The sequence below is a fragment of the Schistocerca americana genome, chromosome 2 (assembly GCF_021461395.2).
Source record: "Schistocerca americana isolate TAMUIC-IGC-003095 chromosome 2, iqSchAmer2.1, whole genome shotgun sequence".
NCBI classification, from domain to species: Eukaryota; Metazoa; Arthropoda; class Insecta; order Orthoptera; family Acrididae; genus Schistocerca; species Schistocerca americana.
In genome coordinates this window covers 914,596,013-914,617,243 of record NC_060120.1, presented here as the reverse complement: position 1 = coordinate 914,617,243, position 21,231 = coordinate 914,596,013, and the positions used below count along the sequence as shown (strand labels likewise).

General features: G+C 42.2%; 1 protein-coding gene across 1 annotated transcript in view; it reads left to right on the top strand.

Moving 5' to 3' along the window:
• Positions 1 to 9,997: 9,997 nt before the first annotated feature.
• The window catches only part of LOC124594539 (odorant receptor Or2-like), a 48,754-nt gene continuing 37,520 nt past the window's right edge, over positions 9,998 to 21,231 (top strand). The window contains exons 1-2 of the mRNA XM_047132911.1: positions 9,998 to 10,809; positions 19,970 to 20,069. Of these exons, the coding sequence (XP_046988867.1) occupies positions 9,998 to 10,809; positions 19,970 to 20,069 (912 nt within the window). The remainder of the gene's footprint in view (positions 10,810 to 19,969; positions 20,070 to 21,231) is intronic.

Below are 21,231 nucleotides of genomic sequence, written 5' to 3'. Positions count from 1 at the left end.
GCACACCGCTCTCCCGGTCGTTATGATGGCTTTCTGTGACCGGAGCCGCTACTATTCGGTCGAGTAGCTCCTCAATTGGCATCACGTGGCTGAGTGCACGCCGAAAAATGGCAACAGCGCATGGCGGCTGGATGGTCACCCATCCAAGCGCCGATCACGCCCGACAGCGCTTAACTTCGGTGATCTTACGGGAACCGGTGCATCCACTGCGGCAAGGCCGTTGCGTTTGGAGAGGTTGACTGGGCTCTTATTTTTTTTTTTTTACATAGTATGATGATCGTTTTAGATTGTGAGGGGAGGGCAGCGCTGGGATGTGTGCGGACGGTGTGTGTGTGAACTCGCTCTCGGCTGTTCTGACAACAGACGTGAAGGTGGAGATGTGTCGCAAATAGGCCGGCAAGCAATGGAATGGGGCCTTAACCCATGTGTTGGACCACACTGTGTTAGGAGGGCGACAGACGGTGCGCGCGGCCTGACTTGGAAAGCCATGTTCGGCGTCTAGGTGATATGAATTTCTCCTATGTTAGGTGTGAATGTGGCTGTCATCAAGTCATGTTTGAGGGGTTGAACAGAGACCTTTGAGTGAATTGAGAGCTGTCAGACGTGTGACTTAGTGTGGGACAGGTTGATTGGTGAATCTGTTGAGTTATTTTGCTTTGCGTTATTTGAACATATTAGGAGTACTGAGGGTGTTTACAGTTATATGTAATGCATTATTTAGGAGCAGTTGATATTGTGCACTGAAATTATGAGCTGTGTGTGCTGACTGTGCAACATGACCCCAGCTACATGAGAACGAGTGTTTTTTGTATGAGAGTGATAGATATACTCGATGCCAAAATAAAATGTACGTTAAGTACTTGTGGGATGATATATGATATGAGAGAGTTCGATTTGGTTCTTATTTTTGATACTTGGAGGTTTTGTTAGATCGAATTGCGGAGGCTAGTAGCTACGAGCACGCGAGGGATGTGATTGCAGCATATCTCAGTCTCTCAGCGGCTAACTACAGGTGTGGTGAGCGATGTTCTCGGCTTTGGCACTGCGGGTGTGCTCTGGCCATGTCCTAGATCGTGTGGATTGAACAACAGTATCCGGTTCATTGTTTAGTTAGAATATTGACAGAGGAGTATGTCCGACGCGAGTATAAAGGTCCAGGCTGTGACATGGGTGCACCCGCGCTCGTGGTGCGTGAGAGAGGCAAAGCGGACGATTTTGAGTCATAAGAGGTGACTTAGGTTAGTGGCTTCGTTTGTCACAATTTTCTTGTTTTGGTAGCAAAACAAGAACTGACCATGAGAACTCGAACAGGGCTTATTTGTATAGACAAAACGTGATATAGGTTTTAGCGTATCGAGTGATAGAACTTTCCAAACATCTCGGGCGGTTGTGTGATGTAGGTATCGGCAGATTCAAACCTGTTCAGAAAAATAAATTTGGCGTGGAACATGTACTTCGTCCGGCACATGGTCGACAGGTTCCATCCTGTCCAGCGTTAAGTGCGCGCGAGCGCGACAGGATGTTTACGTAGTGGCCTCTGGAGCAGTGGGTAGCGCGGGCTAGGACGCCGGTCGGCACCTACCTGCCGCCCGGGGCCTTCGGAGAGAGTCTCGCGCGTCAGCCGAACAGGGTAGGCCGTGCGTACGTCAGCCGCGCTCTGCAGTTCGTTGTGTGAGGATCGCGAAGTCAGTTGGGACACACCTGCATTAATTAAAACTTCCGGTCTGAATTGCCGTGGTCCATGTAGCTGTGGCATGGTTTATATTGGAACAACTAAAAGGTGTGTTAATACCCGCCTAACGGAACACAAAAGGAACTGTAGATTGGGACAGATTGAGAAATCAGCTGTAGTGGAACACGTTTACAAAGACGGTGATGACGAAATAAAATTTAGTGAGACAAACGTGATAGCTAGGACCTCACATTATTATACTCGCATGTATAGAGAAGCTATAGAGATCTACAAGCACGGAAATAATTTTAATAGAAAAGAAGAAGTATTAAAACTAGACAAGATATGGCGATCGACCTTGTACCAACGAAGTGACAATCGATTACCTGTAATCGAGAGAGATGGCACTAGCCAGAGATAGTTTTAAAGTCGAAAGCACGTGACGAGTGGTGGCGCCATCTAAGCGCTCTATATAAGTGGGACCACTAGCGCTAAACAGCCAGTCGCCAACTCACCTCGGAAGATGTTGCCCGCAGCCGGCAATGAAACGTCAGGAAGGAGAAGAAGTTTTATACATTTCCAACTTCTGCTGATGATTTTTGATAAGGAGAGACAGATTCTGTTCTCTTCTGGCTACGCCAAGTGAAGAAGGTATAATGGCATTGCGGTCTGAAATTCACGTTACACATGATTTTCCTTCTCTACCAAGTAGTTGTTAGGTTGAACCACAGTAAAGTGAGGAGTCGCGACACGTAGAAACTCTATCAGCAGTAACCTTTCTTATACTAGTTATTTATTTCTAGTGACGAAACAAACGCTATGTAGGGTCACAGGACGCTTATTCCATCTTTTATTTGAGCTTCTGTATGTCGATAAAATTGGTTCTGAGCGGGGAATGCAACTCAGACCGCTCTTAACGCCGAATTTGATCCCTTCGTGACAATACAGCTCGACTACAAATTGTTGTTTGTTCAAAACTGCAGATTCCTCAACATCTCCACATACTGCGCGTGAATGTGTTCGAATCCTGGCCAGGCACTAAAGTTTTCATTATGTAGTATCAACCTCTAGCATGAGAACACCTATCTGCTGGTGGATAATAATTTTGATTTTTAATGTATTTTCATTCGTTGTCAACACTAACGACATCTGACGTTTTTGACTCCCAGTGAGACACAGAACTGTTTGCGAGATCACTGTAAGTTCAAGGATGTTATTCCGAGCTTCTGGTGGAGAAAAATTCGGTAGCTGACGTCTCTTTGTGTGCAGTCAACAACGATATGTGTAGGGTTCGATTCCCAGTCAGCACTGAACTCTTCGTCATATTATTTCTAGTTCAAACATACTCACATGTCGCTGCTGGTGTCACAAACCTATATTTAACGTTCGTTTTCTCTAGAATATAACAGCGATAGGTGCCGGGTTGGAGTCCTGGGAAGGAAAAAGCAATGTTTCGTCTCGTCATTTCAGTTAAAACATCTGGCTACTGCCGAGAAAATCCGATATGTCTCAGTTGATTCTGCTTCGATAACAATCCGATTAGGTTCTGGGTTCCAATCCCTGTCCAACATAACGCTTTACCTCGAGGCATTTCAAGTAAGTTACTTGTGAAGAAGCAATATTTAACATTTCTCGTAGTTCGTTGAAAGGACAATAGATGCTGGGTAGGAATTCGCGTCCGTTAAAAATATTTACGTTACGTAATTTAAAGTTGATATTTGCTAACTGATACTGTCTAAAGTCGAGGTATATTACTCTCTGTATACCTAGTCAGGAATGACTGTTAGTTTCTGTCAGTCACGAAGTCTTTGCTTAGTCTGCATGACCTGGGTTTGAATCCATATGCAGAACGAGATGGTTCGTCGTGTCATTTGAAGTTCATACATATTCTCAAATAGCTGCTCGTGAATAACTTAAATTTTTAATGTCATTTTGTGTTAAATAATAAGTACAGTATGTTACTTTGAAGAGGAAATCATGAATACGACGAACTTACTACGTGAATTACCTATCTGACGTAATAATGAGAGTGGTAACATTTCAGGTATGTCATTTATTGTAATAAATGCTAGCTTAGAAGCCTTAAGGACAGTCTTATCTGTGATAAGGTGCTCCCTGATATTTTTAGTACCTTGGTATTACTTTACATCTTGAGTTATTGCGATACAGAGCAGTGTTTTCTAGTGGTGACTTGTTGGATCCATTTTCAATAGTCAAACGATTGTACCAAGGAGCATTTAGAGGATCTGCGAGACAGCTGCGTTATGTGCGTTGCATTCGAATCAGGCGAAATGCAATTCAGGTCGTTCGGATACTTTTGAGCATGACTGTACATGAGTCTGTGTTTGTGAACTACGACTGTGTGCTAAGAATTAGCGGAGCTGTGCTAGGGCGAAGAAATGTTAGATCTGTGCTCTGTTTTTCTTTTCTGCTAGACTGTGACAGTAATAAATGTATATAAAAAATTAGATGAATCATGCATGCCCAGTTCATCTCTTATTGCTCTGGAGTTACATTTGCCCTGCTTCGATTTACGCTCTATCAGTTTAAGATTTACACTCCGTTAGTCATCACCCTGCAAAAAAAGAACTCCACAATAATTTACCCCTAAAAGCCTGCAGTTCATTCAGATGCTCTACACAGTCTTTAGTAATAGTAATTCAGATTTACAATTTCCGTAACTGTATGTTATTTGCATGGTGATGTCACTGTCCGATCATGCGACACCCCCTGCCCAGTTTTTCCCCTGTGCTGGAGGTGCTGAAACATGGCAGTCAAGTGGTGGACTAACATATCTCATATACAATTAGTTTTGAAACATTTTAGCCTAACCCGTAGGAAGTTTCTACCACTTCATGAATATCTGGTGGTGGGTTAAATTGGTGACTGCGAAGACCGAGCCACTAACAAACGTCTTAAGTTCCCTCTATCTCTGTAGTTAATTGCATGTCATTTAATTAAAAATACACCTGAGAAGTGGAGTTCAGGAAACTCACTGGAGAACTTATAACACACTTACTTCGCTGGGTACTGGACCACTGTTTGAAAAAATATCTCATTGTCCAATGTTTAGCGGAGCCTTCTCATTAGTGGAGTATTCTTTTTTACCGGTTTACTGTAGAGCAGAGAGAAGACAGAGACCTTTTCCCCACTGTGGCAGGAGACACGATGGTGGCTGCTCAGCACTCGCAGACATGGAAAAGTGAACATTCAGACTCCGGTCATGTGGCAGAAGCTTGACTTGAATTTCTGAGGATCAGCCAGTCACGCAAGGCTTAATGACTAGCAGGTGTCAGCAGACTGCACCATATGCAGGATTTGGCTCCCCGACTCATCAACTTGGTGATATTATTTTGCAACGGAGGCTAACAGTTAAAGAAACTAACCGTTAAAGAAACCAGCTCCACGTTTTTTGGTCTGATGTTTCTAAAATTGATTATGTTCCATGATTCAACACGTTTTCAGAGATTCGAGTGTCCATCGATGACTGAGCAGACTTTGCAATTTGCATGCAGATTCCATATGTCTCACTGGCAGAATCGGCCCAATCATCGCATACCCATTCGTGGATATTCTTCTTCGAGGATAATATGCTGAGAAGACGGCCGCTCCCATCCCACTTTTTCCTTGTGGGACTTGCCAAACCAGAATCTTATTTAAGTTCATTTCAATGTTTGTAACTGTTAGTTCGTCTTACTTTGTAATTTATTTCTCACATTAATGTGTAATTATTTCTTATTTTTTATATATGTGCTTATGAGGAGTAATTGAAATCGATTGCAGTTAAATTGGGGCAAAACTTTTAAGTCAGTAGTTCGATAAACCATCTTCTATTTAATTAAACCTTTAATGTTTTTGTGAGAACCAATACTCGGAATATTGCTCAATCCATTTCCCGACGTATTCCTTTCCATATCTTAGTTCATGGGGATAGATCTGTCTCTCGGTCGGCACAACCAGTACAGATCATAATAGCAGCTAAAACACTTGCTATCTTGGTTGACGTCTAATACTTTCAACCCATTCTTATAATTTATGTAAGCTTTATTTTTAAACTTTGCACTGTCGTCCGTAACACTTTCACAAATCAGTGAGCTCCCTCAAAGTGTTTCCCCTTTTGAGCCTCACACTGATACCATGACAAGGATTGGCCTTTGTGCCACCGTACGGTGCAAACATTCCTCATTCACATAAAATTCAGAAAAATTTTCCTCATCTTTTAAGTGAAGCATGATAGTTACAAGTGCTGGCGACATAGCTGTACATCATGGCCACGCTTTGAGTAGCTTGTTTCAATAGCCTGTTCGTCAGTGGTTGGCAGTGAAGGAGATGTCATCCGAGAAGGGAGCTCCCGCGCAAAACATGTTTGGCAGCATGGGGCATAGCAGTAGCTGAGTGGATCGGTGGCTAATGTCTCAATTCGACCTGTGGGCATCAGTGCCCAATTGGTGACCATAAGACAAGTGTTCCCATTGTGTGGTGTGACTTATGTTAATGAGTGCTCCATCAAATGGTGCTTAAGCTGCAATGCTTTTACAGATGATACGGCAGAAGCATGTTCTACAGCAATCGCTGACTTACTATCTTTTAATTGCTAAGCGGGCGTTATCCACAAGTGCCCTGGCCCGGTGAGTTGTCGTTTAGACACCACAGATGTCATTGATACCCAGAACAAGGATCGGGATTAATTTAAGGAACGCAGGTGGGAGGATGGCCCAACTTGATGCATCATTCATCATTTCCAAACAAATATTTTTATTTAACAACAATTCTATCATAAGCCGACTAACAGTTAACAGGATTCTTGCCAAATTCATACAGATAGTTAAAGGTTTTTAAATTAATATTATAATGCATAAGGACATATCCATTATGCATAAAATTACAAACGGTACTCGAAGAACATGTCAACTGTACAATACAATGGTGACCCGATAACAAACAGTTAACTGATTTAGTAAACATGCGGCGGCACTCTGTCTACGGGACTAGCACCACAACTGTGGGCTAATCCCACAGCAGGACTTGAATACAAGTTCAACAAACGTTAAATAAAAAATATCTCCCGTGCAACAGTAAGCTCCAGGCCTACTACGAGACAAGAAATTAGACACAAGAACATACACTGTTGGTATCCGAAGTCCATTAGCCACGTCACCACTAGGAAGTACAGAACCATGTTAAATTTTCATTTTACCCACGACACTAGGGAGCGTAAGGCAGGTGACGACACTTTAGTGTCATAAGACAATATCATTCGCTCCCGTATAGACAAGATACGGACAAACTGACCAAACGCTACCCTCGTGTAAAAACCGGAGCAAACAGCAATATTTTGCTGGTCGGCCACAAGGCTGTTATACATAAATCAAATAATTAAATAAACTAGCGGGCTCCTAAAACACTATTAAGACGATAATAACAATTAAATCCTTATTTTTTTTAAAAAAATATACATCGAGGAACTCAGTCTTCAGTTTGCCCAAAGGCTTTCATCACACAAGGATCTTACAATAATAGAAACACTGAGTAAATTACTTCCCCAAAATCACTAAAGTCAAGTCCAAATCCGGCGACGCTCCCGCCGCTGCACGACACCAAAAGAATGGAAATAAACCACTCAATGGGAGATCCGCAGATGCGCGTCTGAACCGCCAACGCCTACACCTCGTGCGATGACGCGAAAACCGACCAAGCGGAGGGAAAACGCGTCCATGCCCTGGACCAGCAGAACAGCAACAACGCGTCAACCACTACCGATACAAGGCTGTCCACATATAACAAACAACAAGCAGCATACAGGTTTGATAGAAATCAACTTACACAGCAATACTTAAACAGGCAATTAAATATTATTCTGAAGGAAACCAACTATTAAAACTTCAGTATAGCAGCGAACCCCTCATAAGCATTGCAAGTTAACATTCTCAGGGGCTAACAAGAAACATTGCACAAAGTCATTTAAAACAACAGTTACATAACATTTCAAACAAGATTAAATAAGTCAAGGTAGACTTTTAGTAAGGAGATTCATCGGAGCCTCATAGAAGGCTCCTGAAGGGCTAAGTGGAAGTACTGGACCTTGACGGAGGAAGAACTTCATTCACTCTTTACTGCACACAAAGTTGAACTCTGTAAACTACTAATTCAAATAACAACCATAACGAAACATTTTCCCAAATAGGTGGTTACCAGGTGTCTAAACAGGCAAAGTTTGCCCTTGAGACAATAATTCTGATACAGATGCAATGTCGTTATAGTGAATACTAGTTACAAATCAGACGGCAGCAGCCGATTTACGCTAATGCAACTTTCATGGAATTATTGTACCACGATTACCAGTAGAATCATAGGGATCAATAGTTACAATCAAACGGCAGAAGGCAACTTAGGTTAATGCAAATCTCATGGGATTGTAGTAATGCAATTACAACAAAATGCTTTCTATGTTAAGTATCTCGAGCACTAGAATCACGACAAACTGAACAGTGACAAAATTGACTTACAGACAGTAAATTATGCGCATGGAAAATGCATTCGTAAATGAAAAACACAGCCACCGCCTGAAAAAGACAGGCAATAATTACATATACAGAAATTCTTTTTAAACTCTATCAATCAGTATCAAGGCCAATAACTGATTGCATAAGAGGCAGAGGTGGACGACAGGTTACTGACTTGCGCAGTTCCTGAAACTTTGTCTCTTGACTAAATCATCCAATGTTTCTGAAATTTTAGTCATTTGTTTGTCTGTACATATACATTACACCCACTGATTTCCTTACCATTCGGATAATTCCTTCTTGGTGCGTCGTTTTTTTGTCTTTTAATGTATGCAGATAAGGAGACTGAAGATGTAGAACGTTAATCAAGTTTTATTTAAAAAGCTTTAAGAGTTTTCACATAAAACGTTCGAAAGGGGTTACTTTCCAGCACGCCCTAGCAGTTTTCTAGAACATATTGAAACTTCTGTATTAAAATATTTTACTTAAACTGCTGAGTGAAATTGAATGCAAGTGAACCTACTTTCTCTTTACTTATTCTTATCATGTCACCACTCACCCACAACTTTCTACCGCAACGCAATCTGACTGCTCAAAAAAATTACAACATGACTTCAAATAATTAATTCAAAAGAATGGCCCAGACTAAATAGAAATCTTAGCAGTAACCTATACATTTCATTAAGCACTTACCTCACAAAAATCTTCATTACGCGAACTACTGAAATACAGTGAGCGTCAATACTACTTTTTGTCTTCGAATGTATTTAGATATGGAGGCTGAAGATGTATAATGTTAATCAAGTTTTATTTAAAAAGCTGTAAGAGTTTTCACATAAAACGTTCGGAAGGCGTTACTTTCCAGCAAGCCCTAGTAGTTTTCTAGAACATATTGAAACTGAAACTTCCTGGCAGATTAAAGCTGTGTGCGCGACCGAGAATCGAACTCGGGACCTTTGCCTTTCGCGGGCAAGTGCTCTACCAACTGAGCTACCGAAGCACGACTCACGCCCCGTACTCACAGCTTTAATCTGCCAGGAAGTTTCATATCAGCGCACACTCCGCTGCAGAGTGAAAATCTCATTCTGGATATTGAAACTGCTTTATTAAAATATTTTACTTAAGCTGCTGAGTGAAATTGAATGCAAGTGAACCTACTTTCTCTTTACTTATTCTTATCATGTCAACACTGACCCACAATATTCTACCCCAACGCAGTCTGACTGCTCAAAAAAATTACAACCTGACTTCAAATAATTAATTCAAAAGAATGGCCCTGACTAAAAGGAAATCTGAACATTAACCTATACATTTCATTAAGCACTTACCTCACAAAAATCTTCATTGCGCGAACTACTGCAATACAGCGAGCGTCAATACTGCCAGCTAAATAGAATATCCTAACTACTAAAGCCACTAACTACTAATAGGCATGTGGTTAGCAAAGCAAAGATTCGGCTGCAAAACAAATATTGTATTTTTTACCCTAATAACGTGACATCCAGTTCAGACACGAATCTAAATCGTCATTGACATCCAGTACAAAGATTTATAATCATGAATGTACAGATCGTTAGCCTACGCTAACACTTCAGACCTCTACCCTCCATCAATGCTAACTTCTCACAATTAACATCCATCACTGCTGACGACTAATTTCCAACTGCCCAACACTATGGCGATTAACATCCAACAACGAGTCCACCCAGCCACAGAGTCTCTTACAAAGAAAGTGCAGTCAAAGATCCAATGCAAAGCGCTACACAGTTCTGCCAACACAGAAGCAGCCCACTTACAAAATGAATGCCAGCGCCACTTCGCTATGCGGAGCAGCTGTCGCTCACTTGCTCAGTTCCATCGGTTGCAGAAGCCGTGGTCCGAAGAGGAGGGGCAACATGGCAGTGGGCGCACGCTGGCGGGCCAGGTGCTGTACCTGACGGTGGCCGGGATGTGGCCTCGCGGACGTGGAACCCCGTACCTAATGTATGTGGCGCTGGTGCAGCTGTGCGCCGTCTCCTACGTGGCCGTCGGTCTCGTCAGCATTCACACCGCCCGAGGGGATGTCAACAGCATTTCATACACGCTGCTGCACACGCTCGAGGTCTTCTCCGGAATGGTCAAGGCGGGGCTCTTCTTCAGCAAGAGGCTCTCATTTTACCGGTTGGTGCGAGATCTGGACCTGATGGCGTCCGACTACTTGGACCGCCCCGAGCTGGAGTCCGCACGGCGCTGGGCCCGCCGGATGACCGTGTCACTGAGTGCCTATATATTCGTCGTCATCTTGCTGTGGCTGCCGACGCCGCTGCTGGCCGGCGGCGACCAGAAGATGCTGCCGATGGTACAGATTCACGGTGTGGACTGGTCGCAGTGGCCGCAGGCGTACGCTGCGCTCTACGCCCTCCAGTGTGCCGTGCCCCTCACACAGGTCCCCATCGTCATCGGACTGGACGGCTTCTTCGTGGCGGCCATGCTGTACGTGGGAGCCCTGCTGCAGCTGATGGGTCAACGCGTCTCAGGTCTGCGGCTCGCCGGTGACGGTGCAGCAGACCTGTCTGGTGACGCGGGTCTCAAGATGCGACAAATGCTGTATGCGGAGCTCAGTGCCTGCATCAACAGCCACCAGAAAATCACAAAGTAAGTTTGTATAAAGGTCGATAACGTCTCCTGGGACATAATGGGAGATAGAAAGGAATAGAAAGGAACTGCAATACATTCAATAGTACATTTCAAATGACTGTAAGGAGAGGAATGCTATCGACATTTCCAGGGTCGAAAGTATTGATGCTAATGGTGAGGGGAGGCAGCACTTTGGAGTCGTCTGATAAAATCGGGAGTTTATTCTCGGTGACCTCACTCACGTCATAGTAGTGCATTCTGGGCTGATGTCTTCTTAATTGGCCGCCCGTTGTGGCCGAGCGGTTCTAGGCGCTTCAGTCTGGAACCGCGCGACCGCTACGGTCGCAGGTTCGAATCCTGCCTCGGGCATGGATGTGTGTGATGTCCTTAGGTTAGTTAGGTTTAAGTAGTTCTAAGTTCTAGGGGACTGATGACCTCAGATGTTAAGTCCCATAGTGATCAGAGCCATTTGAAACATTTTCTTCTTAATTATTACTTCGTTATTTGCTTTATTTTCGTTCCGCACTGCAAGTGGTTCAAATGGTTCAAATGGCTCTGAGCACTATGGGACTTAACTGCTGAGGTCATCAGTCCCCTATAACTTAGAACTACTTAAACCTAACTAACCTAAGGACATCACACACATCCATTCCCGAGGCAGGATTCGAACCTGCGACCGTAGCGGTCGCGCGGTTCCAGACTGTAGCGCCTAGAACCGCTCGGCCACACCGGCCGGCTCGCACTGAAAATGTTTTTGGGCTACTTAGACAGTATTTCCTTGAGCGTTATTTCGCAGAGGAGGCTGAAAGCAGAAAATGAGAGGTTTTACAAGATATGGACAAAGGGAAAACCTTCACTGGGCATAAATTCATACATGTAATGAAAAGAGTACGTTTGTATGTATGTCCCGCATCTCCTTCTAAACCAGTTTCAACCAAACTTGGTACACATATCACTTAGAGTCTGGAAAGGATCGCTGTGGGGTTAAGAACCACCTATCTTCCAAATGGGAGAGGGGACGCATGAATATCAAGATTTCACTCATACGGAATTTGACGATAGAGCACTTAGTGGCTTGTAACAAACTTTATAGATTATTGAGAACACGTGTGAAAGTTTTTCACGATAACAGCCCCCACGAAATTATCAAAAGAGAAACGTAAATTGCTTATTGCATTTTCGCTATTTATGCAGTAAAAATGTCGCACCAGGCTTGACGTTTTCATCTGTTACTTCTCTTCTACTAAATTCATTCGCAGGACATATCGCACACATTTTTCACATATGCCACTTAATGTACCTGCAAAATAACACCATTGTACGACACGTATTTCAGGAGATATGACGTCAAAAACATTGAAAGTTCACATTTATAACTTCGTTGATGCTAACGGCATTCTCAGAACACTTCGCACACAGTATCCACATATGCTGCTGAAAGTACTTATAAAATGCTAGCACTGAACGACAACTGGTTCAGGAGCTATGACGTCATAAATATGAAGCTGGGTTACAACGAAACCGCAGGGCGAAATTCGCTAGGGACGTAGGTGAACTATGTTTACAAATATGTGTGAAACATGCTAAATATATGCGACGTGTGCGCACGCGGGCGAAGCCATGGGTGAAAGACTCCTCCGAAAACCCTGGGTCGATTTAAGTCAAACTTGCTACACATACTACTTACATCTGGAAAGAAGTACTGTGGAGCTTAGAGCCAGCAAGATCCTATTTGGATAGGGTTGATAACGTGGGGGGGAAGGGGGTAGGAAGATATGGACAAACGGAGAGTGGGCAGGAGGATATGGACTCAGACAAAAGGGGATGAGATGGATTTAGATAGGGTGCGGAGCAGATAGAGGGGAGAAGGAGGGAGGGAGGAGAAGATGGATAGAAGGGGAAGGAGCATAAGGACAGAGGAGGAAGGGAAGATGGACAGTGGGAGGGGGCGACGAGGAGAGGGATACAGAGCGTTAGAAGAAAGTGGATAGAGAGAAGGGGTAGAAGAAGATGGACAAATAGAAGACTGGAATAAACACACAGCCGGGCAACGCAGGGTACTCGCCTAGTAAAAATATTAAGCCACGAAATCATTTTCATGAAATAACTTTTCCTTAAAGTGGAAACAGTCCGTTATTTTCAAGGAAGAAAATGAAATTGTTTTAGATTTATTTAGTATTTCGGATTTGGAAAGAGAAAACAAAATGGATAAAGTAAAAAGTTCCTTTATATTGCCTTATAACTATTGTCTCAGTATGTGTATTGGTTGAGTATGTATACATTTTTTCTAGCAATCATTTGCCGATGTTTTAAATCGTTTAGCTTCTCATCAGTTTACTATGTAAACCTTGTTAAGCACGTATTTTTTGAGTTTTGTTTAGGCCTTTAATACACTATGTAATTCCTGGTTTTTCGATTCTGATTTCGGCACTTTAACCGTTCGGTGCGAGGTAATGTGTGGTAACGTTGTGTCGAAGTTTCATCTGGTGTGATCACGCCATTAACCTACATTTCCAATCAGGCGCGTTGTCAAGATTCTTTTGATTGTGCATGTATCTTTCCATTCTTTTTGTGAATGGCGGGTACACACATGATAAATTTCACTTTTGGTAAACATGTTTCAGATAAGGAAACAGAAGATGTAAAAAACAAAGTAAGGATACTGTAGAAAATTTGCTAGTGAAATCGTAATAGTGCTTCCATTAGAAGGGCTACGTCTGATGCATACGACGAATCTGATAGTCATATCAATGATAATTATTTAAAAAAAAACAGCTAGAAAATGTGGGTGTATGTAAATACAAAAAGATAGAAACCATCCATACAGTGATAATGCGGACAAACTCGCAAATGAATCATGTTCCATAAAGCAGCAATGATACTGAAAATATTCAAAGCAAAGAAGAACTTCCTAATAAATTTCGATACACACAATTCATAATCAGCCCCATGTTCTCAGTGCATAGAGTAGATCCGTTTTCTATAAGGATAAAGTATTAGATACGAAGAAATGTAAACTGGTCTTCCAGACGTCCCTATGTTGCTGGATTCTGTAATAGTGTTAAGGATGGGACATAGTACAAGCTACACGAAGTTTAATGTTCAGCTTCGAAATTAAAACGAGGGATTTTGTCATACAGGTCCCATCTCTTCCTTTAATTTCAAGGTTATTTACAAATCGTTTAAAATTTTTTTAAATACTCACTGAATATTATTTTCTTTTTTAACTCGTCAATTCTCATGTCCCTGGCGCCCATTAATATAACATTCTTTGATTAGTTAATTAACTGATGTAAATTTGTTGTTCTTGTGAACTTCATTTCGCAGATGGATTTCAGCAGCTCTCGATGCTAGGGCATCATGTAAAATTCTTTCCAATTCTGAACAATTACTGCACCCTACATCCATTTGAGCCTGTTTAATGTCTTGGTCTCCCTCCATAATTTTTGTCCCTATGCTTCCTTCCATAACCAAATTAACCATTCCTTGATGCCTCTATAGATGACTTATCAACCAATCCCTTCTTTGTCACGCTGCGTATACATTTCTTTTTTCTCCAGTTTCATTGAGTATCTGCCGGCCGTTGTGGTCGAGCGGTTCCACGAGCTTCAGTCTTGAATCGCGCATCCGCTACGATCGCAGGTTCGAATCCTGCTTCGGGCATGGATGTGTGTGATGTCCTTAGGTTAGTTACGTTTATGTAGTTCTAACTTCTAGGGCACTGGTGACCTCAGATGTTAAGTCCCATAGTGCTCAGAGCCATTTGAACCATTTTGTGATTCAGTATCTTCTCCTTAGTTACTAGCTCCACCCATCTAATCTTAAGCATTCTTTTTTAGCACTACATTTCTAAATCATACTCTCTTCTTGTCAGAACTGCTTATCGTCTCTTCACCCTATTGTGAAAGGCTGCACTCCAGACTAGTACCTTCAGAAAAGACTTCCTAAGATTTAAGTTCAAATTCTTATACTTCTTCCGTTTCACTCTACTTTGGGCTGCGTTATATCAATAAATTTTTAGTGCTCTCCGCATTTCTGTTATCCTGGTATTGTTTCATTCATTCTATTCTTGGTATCCTTTCTTCTTCAGAGATTTAGATTGTTCGTTTGGTTTTCATTTTGACTTGGAACCTCTTTTTCTTGTCTGTGGGTTTATATCTTTTTCACTTTTATCTATGAGCATATTCTCTGTGATCTGGAGTTTTCCTAAGTCCTTCTCCGTTTCCTTAAATCAGTTTGGTTTGTTGCAAAAGCAGTCAAAATTTGTCTGTTAATCTATTTGGGTTCCTTCTGAGGATGTGTCCATAAAAATCAATTCTTTTCCACGTTGTGCCTGTGAGTTTTTCGGTAGTTTGGTTAAGGATTTCTTTTTCTATCTGAATTAGTTCGTGTTGCAGAATCTGGGAACAAAGAGTTTTCTTAATATCTTCGTTTTTTTTAGCTCCAGCGTTCCAACTGGGCCATGGTTGGTAATATACAAGGTTTCGTCTTCATACAGGGCTTTCGATTTGATTACTGTATAGTAATGTCTCATTTTTGCAGTCCATGAGAGAACTTTTTGGTATGTGTTTTTGATGAATTTGAAGGCCACTTCAGTTTTACCTGTTCTAGGTTCCCTTCCTTTTTCTCGAGGTTATTCCAGTTGATTCATCCACCAAGATATTTGACAGTGTCTATTTTTTGTTCTCCCACTTTAACATGTTTTGATGGTTTTTTAGTGTTTACCATTATCTTGCTCTTTTCAGAGGACACTTTGAGACCTATTTTTCATCTTGTTTTTATAGTTAGAGCGTCTGTTCTTTGGCTTCTTCCCAGGTTCGGCTAGTAGGACCATATCATCGGCAAAGCCTAGAAAATTGACTTTGATGTCTTTGTTTTTTGTTCCCAGTTCGAGTCCACTATGGGTCTTAGTGTTTCACTCTCTGACTACTTTTAGTAAGGCACAATTAACTAAGAGGGGGGAGAGAAGGCGAGAACGTCACCTTGCCGTACACTTCCCCTTATCTCAAAAGGACCAGAGTCTCCTCCCATCAGTTGGGCTGGTGTTTGTATTAGTAAAGGGTTTCTCTGATTTGCTTTGTGGTTTTGTTGTCTAGGTTTAATTCTTTTAGCACACAGGGAAGGGAATCTTCGTCTATTGTGTCGTACGCTTTCTGCGTCAATGAAAGTGATAACACATGACGTTGCTCTTGGTTTCTGATGGGCCATGAGGTTCTAGAGGTTTGTTCTGGACAGGATCTTCCCTTCCTGAAACCCACTTAGTATTCTCCATGTTGATGGTCTGATGGGATTCTGCCCTGTTTAGCATAAATTTAGAGGATATCTTACTTATTACATCTACGAGTGAAATCCTTTTGTAGTTCTTGGGGTCAGTTTTAGACCCTTTGTTATGAGAGCCTTATTCCTCTCTTATTTTAAAAGGTATTAATCAGAGTTTAGGTTGGTCTCTCTGAGGGCTTTTGACGTTTTGTATGAAACTTTATTGCAACGTGATGAAGTTGGAATTTGAGTAGGTATGGGTTTGGTGATACCCATTTTTTCTGTTTTCGAAGTAGATTTTTAAAGGCTGTGGATTTCAGAGTCATGTTGTATGCTTGGCGTAATTCTATTAGCCTGATGCCAGTTTGGTTAGTTATGTTAAGCGCAGCGTAGTTTCCAACAATTTTTTGTATTTCTTCTCCTTCCCTATCTGGGCGTTGATGTCCCCCCAAAAACAGAACATTGTGTTATTCCCGAATTTTTTGAACAACTTCATCAACTTGGTCCCGAAAATGTTTCACCTTTTCCTTGTCCTTTCTATTGTCTTCATTTCCGGAGGCATGTGCATTCATAACAGTGAACACTATGTTAGCAGATCTGGAGATAAGTGTGGTAATTCTTTCATGTTGTGGTTCAAAGTCGATAGTGGAGTACAAAATATTTTTGCTTATTCTGAAGCCCGTCACAAGGTGCTGTGTGTTTTTTACAAGATATTTGGCTATCTTTCTTTTTTATATCCTGAAGTCTCCAAATCAAAACAGTATCCATCCATGAATCAGATTTCTTGTAGGGCCAGTATGAGAATTTTGTGGTTCTTGAGAAACTCTGTAAGATGTTTTGATTTTCCAGTTTGCAGAAGAGAATTTACGATGAAGATAGCTATGTAGCTTGGTTTTTCATATTTCATCTACCTTGAGTTTCCAATTCGCTCCGACTCATATCTGTATATGCTGCAGACTCCCAGAATCCGACTGTCTGGCCGGCCGGAGTGGCCGAGGGGTTCTAGGCACTACAGTCTGGAACCACGCGACCGCTACGGTCGCAGGTTCGAATCCTGTCTCGGTCATGGGTGTGTGTGGTGTCCGTAGGTTAGTTAGGTTTAAGTAGTTCTAAGTCCTAGGGGGACTGGTGACCTCAGCAGTTAAGTCCCATAGTCCTCAGAGCCATTTGAACCATTTTGAACCTATTGTCTGCTTGTCCAGTTTGTTGCGGTGAATTGTCCATCTAGGATAATTTGTTTGTCCATCAGCTCTTCTATGATAACGTTACGTTTGGGACGGTTTTTGTGGTTAGAGCCACTGATTTTCAACCACGGCTGTCAGCCCTGGAGGTTTTTCTCAGGCGCCCCTAGCCTGGATACCAGACGCTGACCAAAGGCCGCCAATCTGAGAATAGCCGCTTTAGGATTTTGAGTCCTGTGCCTGTGTCGGTCTGCGCGTGGTACTTAATTTTCAACTGGTTACGTGCCCAGTAGGGGAACAACACCCCCTCCCCCCCCCCCCCCCCCCTCGACGCAGGTAAAATTTATATTCACTCTGCTTCGGCCATCATCAGTTAATTTGCAGCCTATATATCAATTTTAGTCTTAGTTGCCAGTCTAATTCCGTCACTATCATCTTTTTTTTTAAATTCAACTACATCCTGCACCCATTTTTATACTTTTATTGATATTTATTTTATAACCTCTTCGCAACTCCAATCCGTTCTGTTGAACTTGTTTTGTAAATTCTCTGTCATCTCTAAAACATTTGAAGTATTATTTCCAAACCTTAGCTCTTGTCCTTTCTCCCTGAATGTTAATTCCAATCCCAACTGTGTCATTGTTTTCCGTTATTGCTTGCAGCACATACTTATTGAATAACACTGGGTATGGGTTACAAACCTGTCTCACTACGTTCTTAACTACAGTTTCGTTTTCATGTCGTTATTATCCACCAAATATTATTTTTAAGTTATTACATCACGTGCCTTTTGCGACCAATAGTATAACTTTCTATGAATACTAAATTAATTGATGCAAATTATCATCACCATAAATAATTTCCTTCTCGTTTAAGTTAATATAAAGAAATTAGTTACCATTTTCGTTTTACAGTATGGGAGAGCTTGTAGCTTGGAACACATTCCAGACTTTCGCCTCTAGCTGAGCATGCAACAGAAGTTAAATGTTCTTTTTTATTTCATTTTTTCAATGGTGATAGCATTCATTTTTATGTGATGCAATTTTTTCTTAATTTACAAAATTTACTTCCGAAAATTAAAGTTTTTCCAAATTTGGAAAAAACTTTTTCAAGGTACAAAATGGTCATGTAGGAAAGAGAAAGTATTGTATTACAATTAAACGTGTTACAATCGAGAAAATTTTGTTAGTGCTGAATTTAGTCGTTTGTCTGTTACGTTGTTCATCTACTACACACCAACATTCAGTCAGGAAACCAACATAAACAGGAGTATTATCAAAAACTACTTACTACTCAAATACATTTTATAACTAAAGCTGATGGAATCTAGCACCAATTTTCATTTCAGAGACACATAAAACCGTTAAGATATTAACGAAACTCAGTTTATTTGCAAATATCACACGTTCTATGTAAAGGATATTTCTTTATCCTTTAATTTAAATGAATTATTCTGTGAGTGGGTGGTAGATAGCGAAGCGTAGTGCAAGGCTCGCTTGACTATACAGGTAATTTTCAAATAACTTTCGGGAATTCAGGCAGGTAACACTTTCAGCGACCGCCGATATTTCGGCGGGAGAACACCCCGCTATTTTCAAGGCAAATAAAATAGCGGGGTGTTCTCCAGTGCAAATGAACAGTTACAGCGTATACGTAACTGTATGCGTTGTAACTGTTCATTTGCACTTCATAATAAGCATTTAATTTTGGAATGGTTTTTGTATTTTTTGAAATACTGTTTTGACTGTCTGGCATGATGATTTGTAAATGGATCCCGGCACGAAACTAGTCATACAGTAAATAAAGAGAGTGAAATTTGCAACTTTTGGCTGATTTTCCGTTGTACTGATTAACAGAAATTGCTGACCTGTAGTTATGCCAGCGTGCTGGAAGCCCTTAAAAGATCACTACAGCACAGATAACGGGAACTCTGGTCAACAGAAAACTCGTAACTCGTAGCACAGCTTGGTATACTATACACCGCAAAAGACCTTCTGCTGTTTCAAGATACTAGATGGTAGTCGACCGACGAAGTACGGCTTAAATGTCCACATGAAATAAAAGCAGTTTCAAAAATACGTAGAACTTTCGTGGCCTAATATTCTGTAACTCAAGAACTAACAGTGTATTCCAAATAGCTTTAGTAATAGCTTTAATACTGTGTATTATACTGCACTTGAAATATTTACAAACTTTGTAAAAACACGATCTAATTAGTAACAACAACAAACACTATGGAAAATGGCGGAAAGTACTAAAGGTTCAAATGGTTCAAATGACTCTGAGCACTATGGGACTTAACTGCTGAGGTCATCAGTCCCCTAGAACTTAGAACTGCTTAAACCTAACTAACCTAAGGACATCACACACATCCATGCCCGAGGCAGGATTCGAACCTGCGACCGTAGTGGTCGCGCGGCTCCAGACTGTAACGCCTAGAACCGCTCGGCCACTCCGGCCGGCGTACTTATGGTGATATCTAGTGCGTATTCCTTCACGTGATTATCAAATCACCAGATTGAAATATCGACCAAGAAACATCGTGAGTTCGCAGGTACACTGTCCTCTAGGTACTACACTCTCCTCTACTTTACGTTTTAATCTTAACGTAAGATTTTTCTGCGCCCGGTGTTCAGACTCAGAGATCAATAAAGTCATTCTCTGACTGCATATGCCTGTGAAGTGGTGATGTAACCTTCCAGGGACCATAGTGTGATGTGATATGGCTGGTGCTGCAGGTTCCTGCGAGACCTGGAGTCCGCCATGAGCGCCATGGTGCTGGTGCAGCTATCCTCCACCATGCTCAACCTCTGCATGGGACTCTACCACCAGACCAAGGTGAGCACAAGTGTCCACAGGGCCTGCTACTTAAGCAAATACGGTTTCCATTTTAAGCAAACCCAATTCTCACTTTTCAAAACAAACTATCCAAGTCACGTGACCAGAAATAGCCACTTTCCAATTGAGAGCAGTGAACATTATTAGACTCAGGAACACTGAAAACAGCGCACCAAGAAGGAAGAAAGGTACAGACGCGAAACTTTGCAAATAAGTTTACTGAGGTCCATATGTACATGACAGAAGTTTAGTGTCAATGCCCATGCCCATAGACCCTGCAGTGGCATTGCAATTGGGCAGGCAGCCTCATTTAAACGGCGCATAGTCGACGAGTAATACTGGTGACGACCATATCCTGAATCGAGGAGAAATAGACGCAGAATGTCAGGTGTTAGACATTTGTCACAGTTAAACCAGTCTGAGAGGGGCCTAATGCTCAGCGTGAAAACCGCAGCTGGTCAACACACCGTGTGGCTCGCCAGGTCGATCGCTCGGAGTGTTCAATCAGACGATGTTGGGAGCAGTGGATACGAGATGGCATCCAGGTGCAACGTACCAGTCTGGAGCGCCAGGAAGACGACGAGGCGAGATGATGGAAGGATCGTGCAGAAAGTAACCAGGGATCCTGCAGTGACTAGCTCCACGATACAAGCAGATGTACGGGTGCCTGCTGACCCACAAACCCTTTCCAGACGTCTTGCGGATGCGAATTTACAATCTTGGCGCCCTTGTCATGTACTACCGTCAACATCGAGACGTCAAGGACTCTGTCTACACTGGCGCCAAACCAGAACGACGTGGACTGCCACAGAGTGACATTACGTGGCGTTTAGCCATGCATCCCGATACGGACATGGAGGCAGCGTGGTGAACAGTACTCTTCCACACACGCATTCGCGCGCCACACCGCCCGCACAGCCGGTGTAACGGTCTGGGAGGCCATTGCCTACAATAGCCCGTCCCCTCTAATTGCGAACATGGAAACTTAACGGGTCAGCGTTATGCTGATGGCATTTTTCAACGACATGTGGGACCTGTCCTACACTGTCTACCACAGAACTTTCCCAATAAGGTAATGCTCATCCGCATGCGGCTCGAGTTGCCCAAGACTTTCTACATTATACGATATTGCCTTTGTTATTCTGTATTACTATGCAAAGTT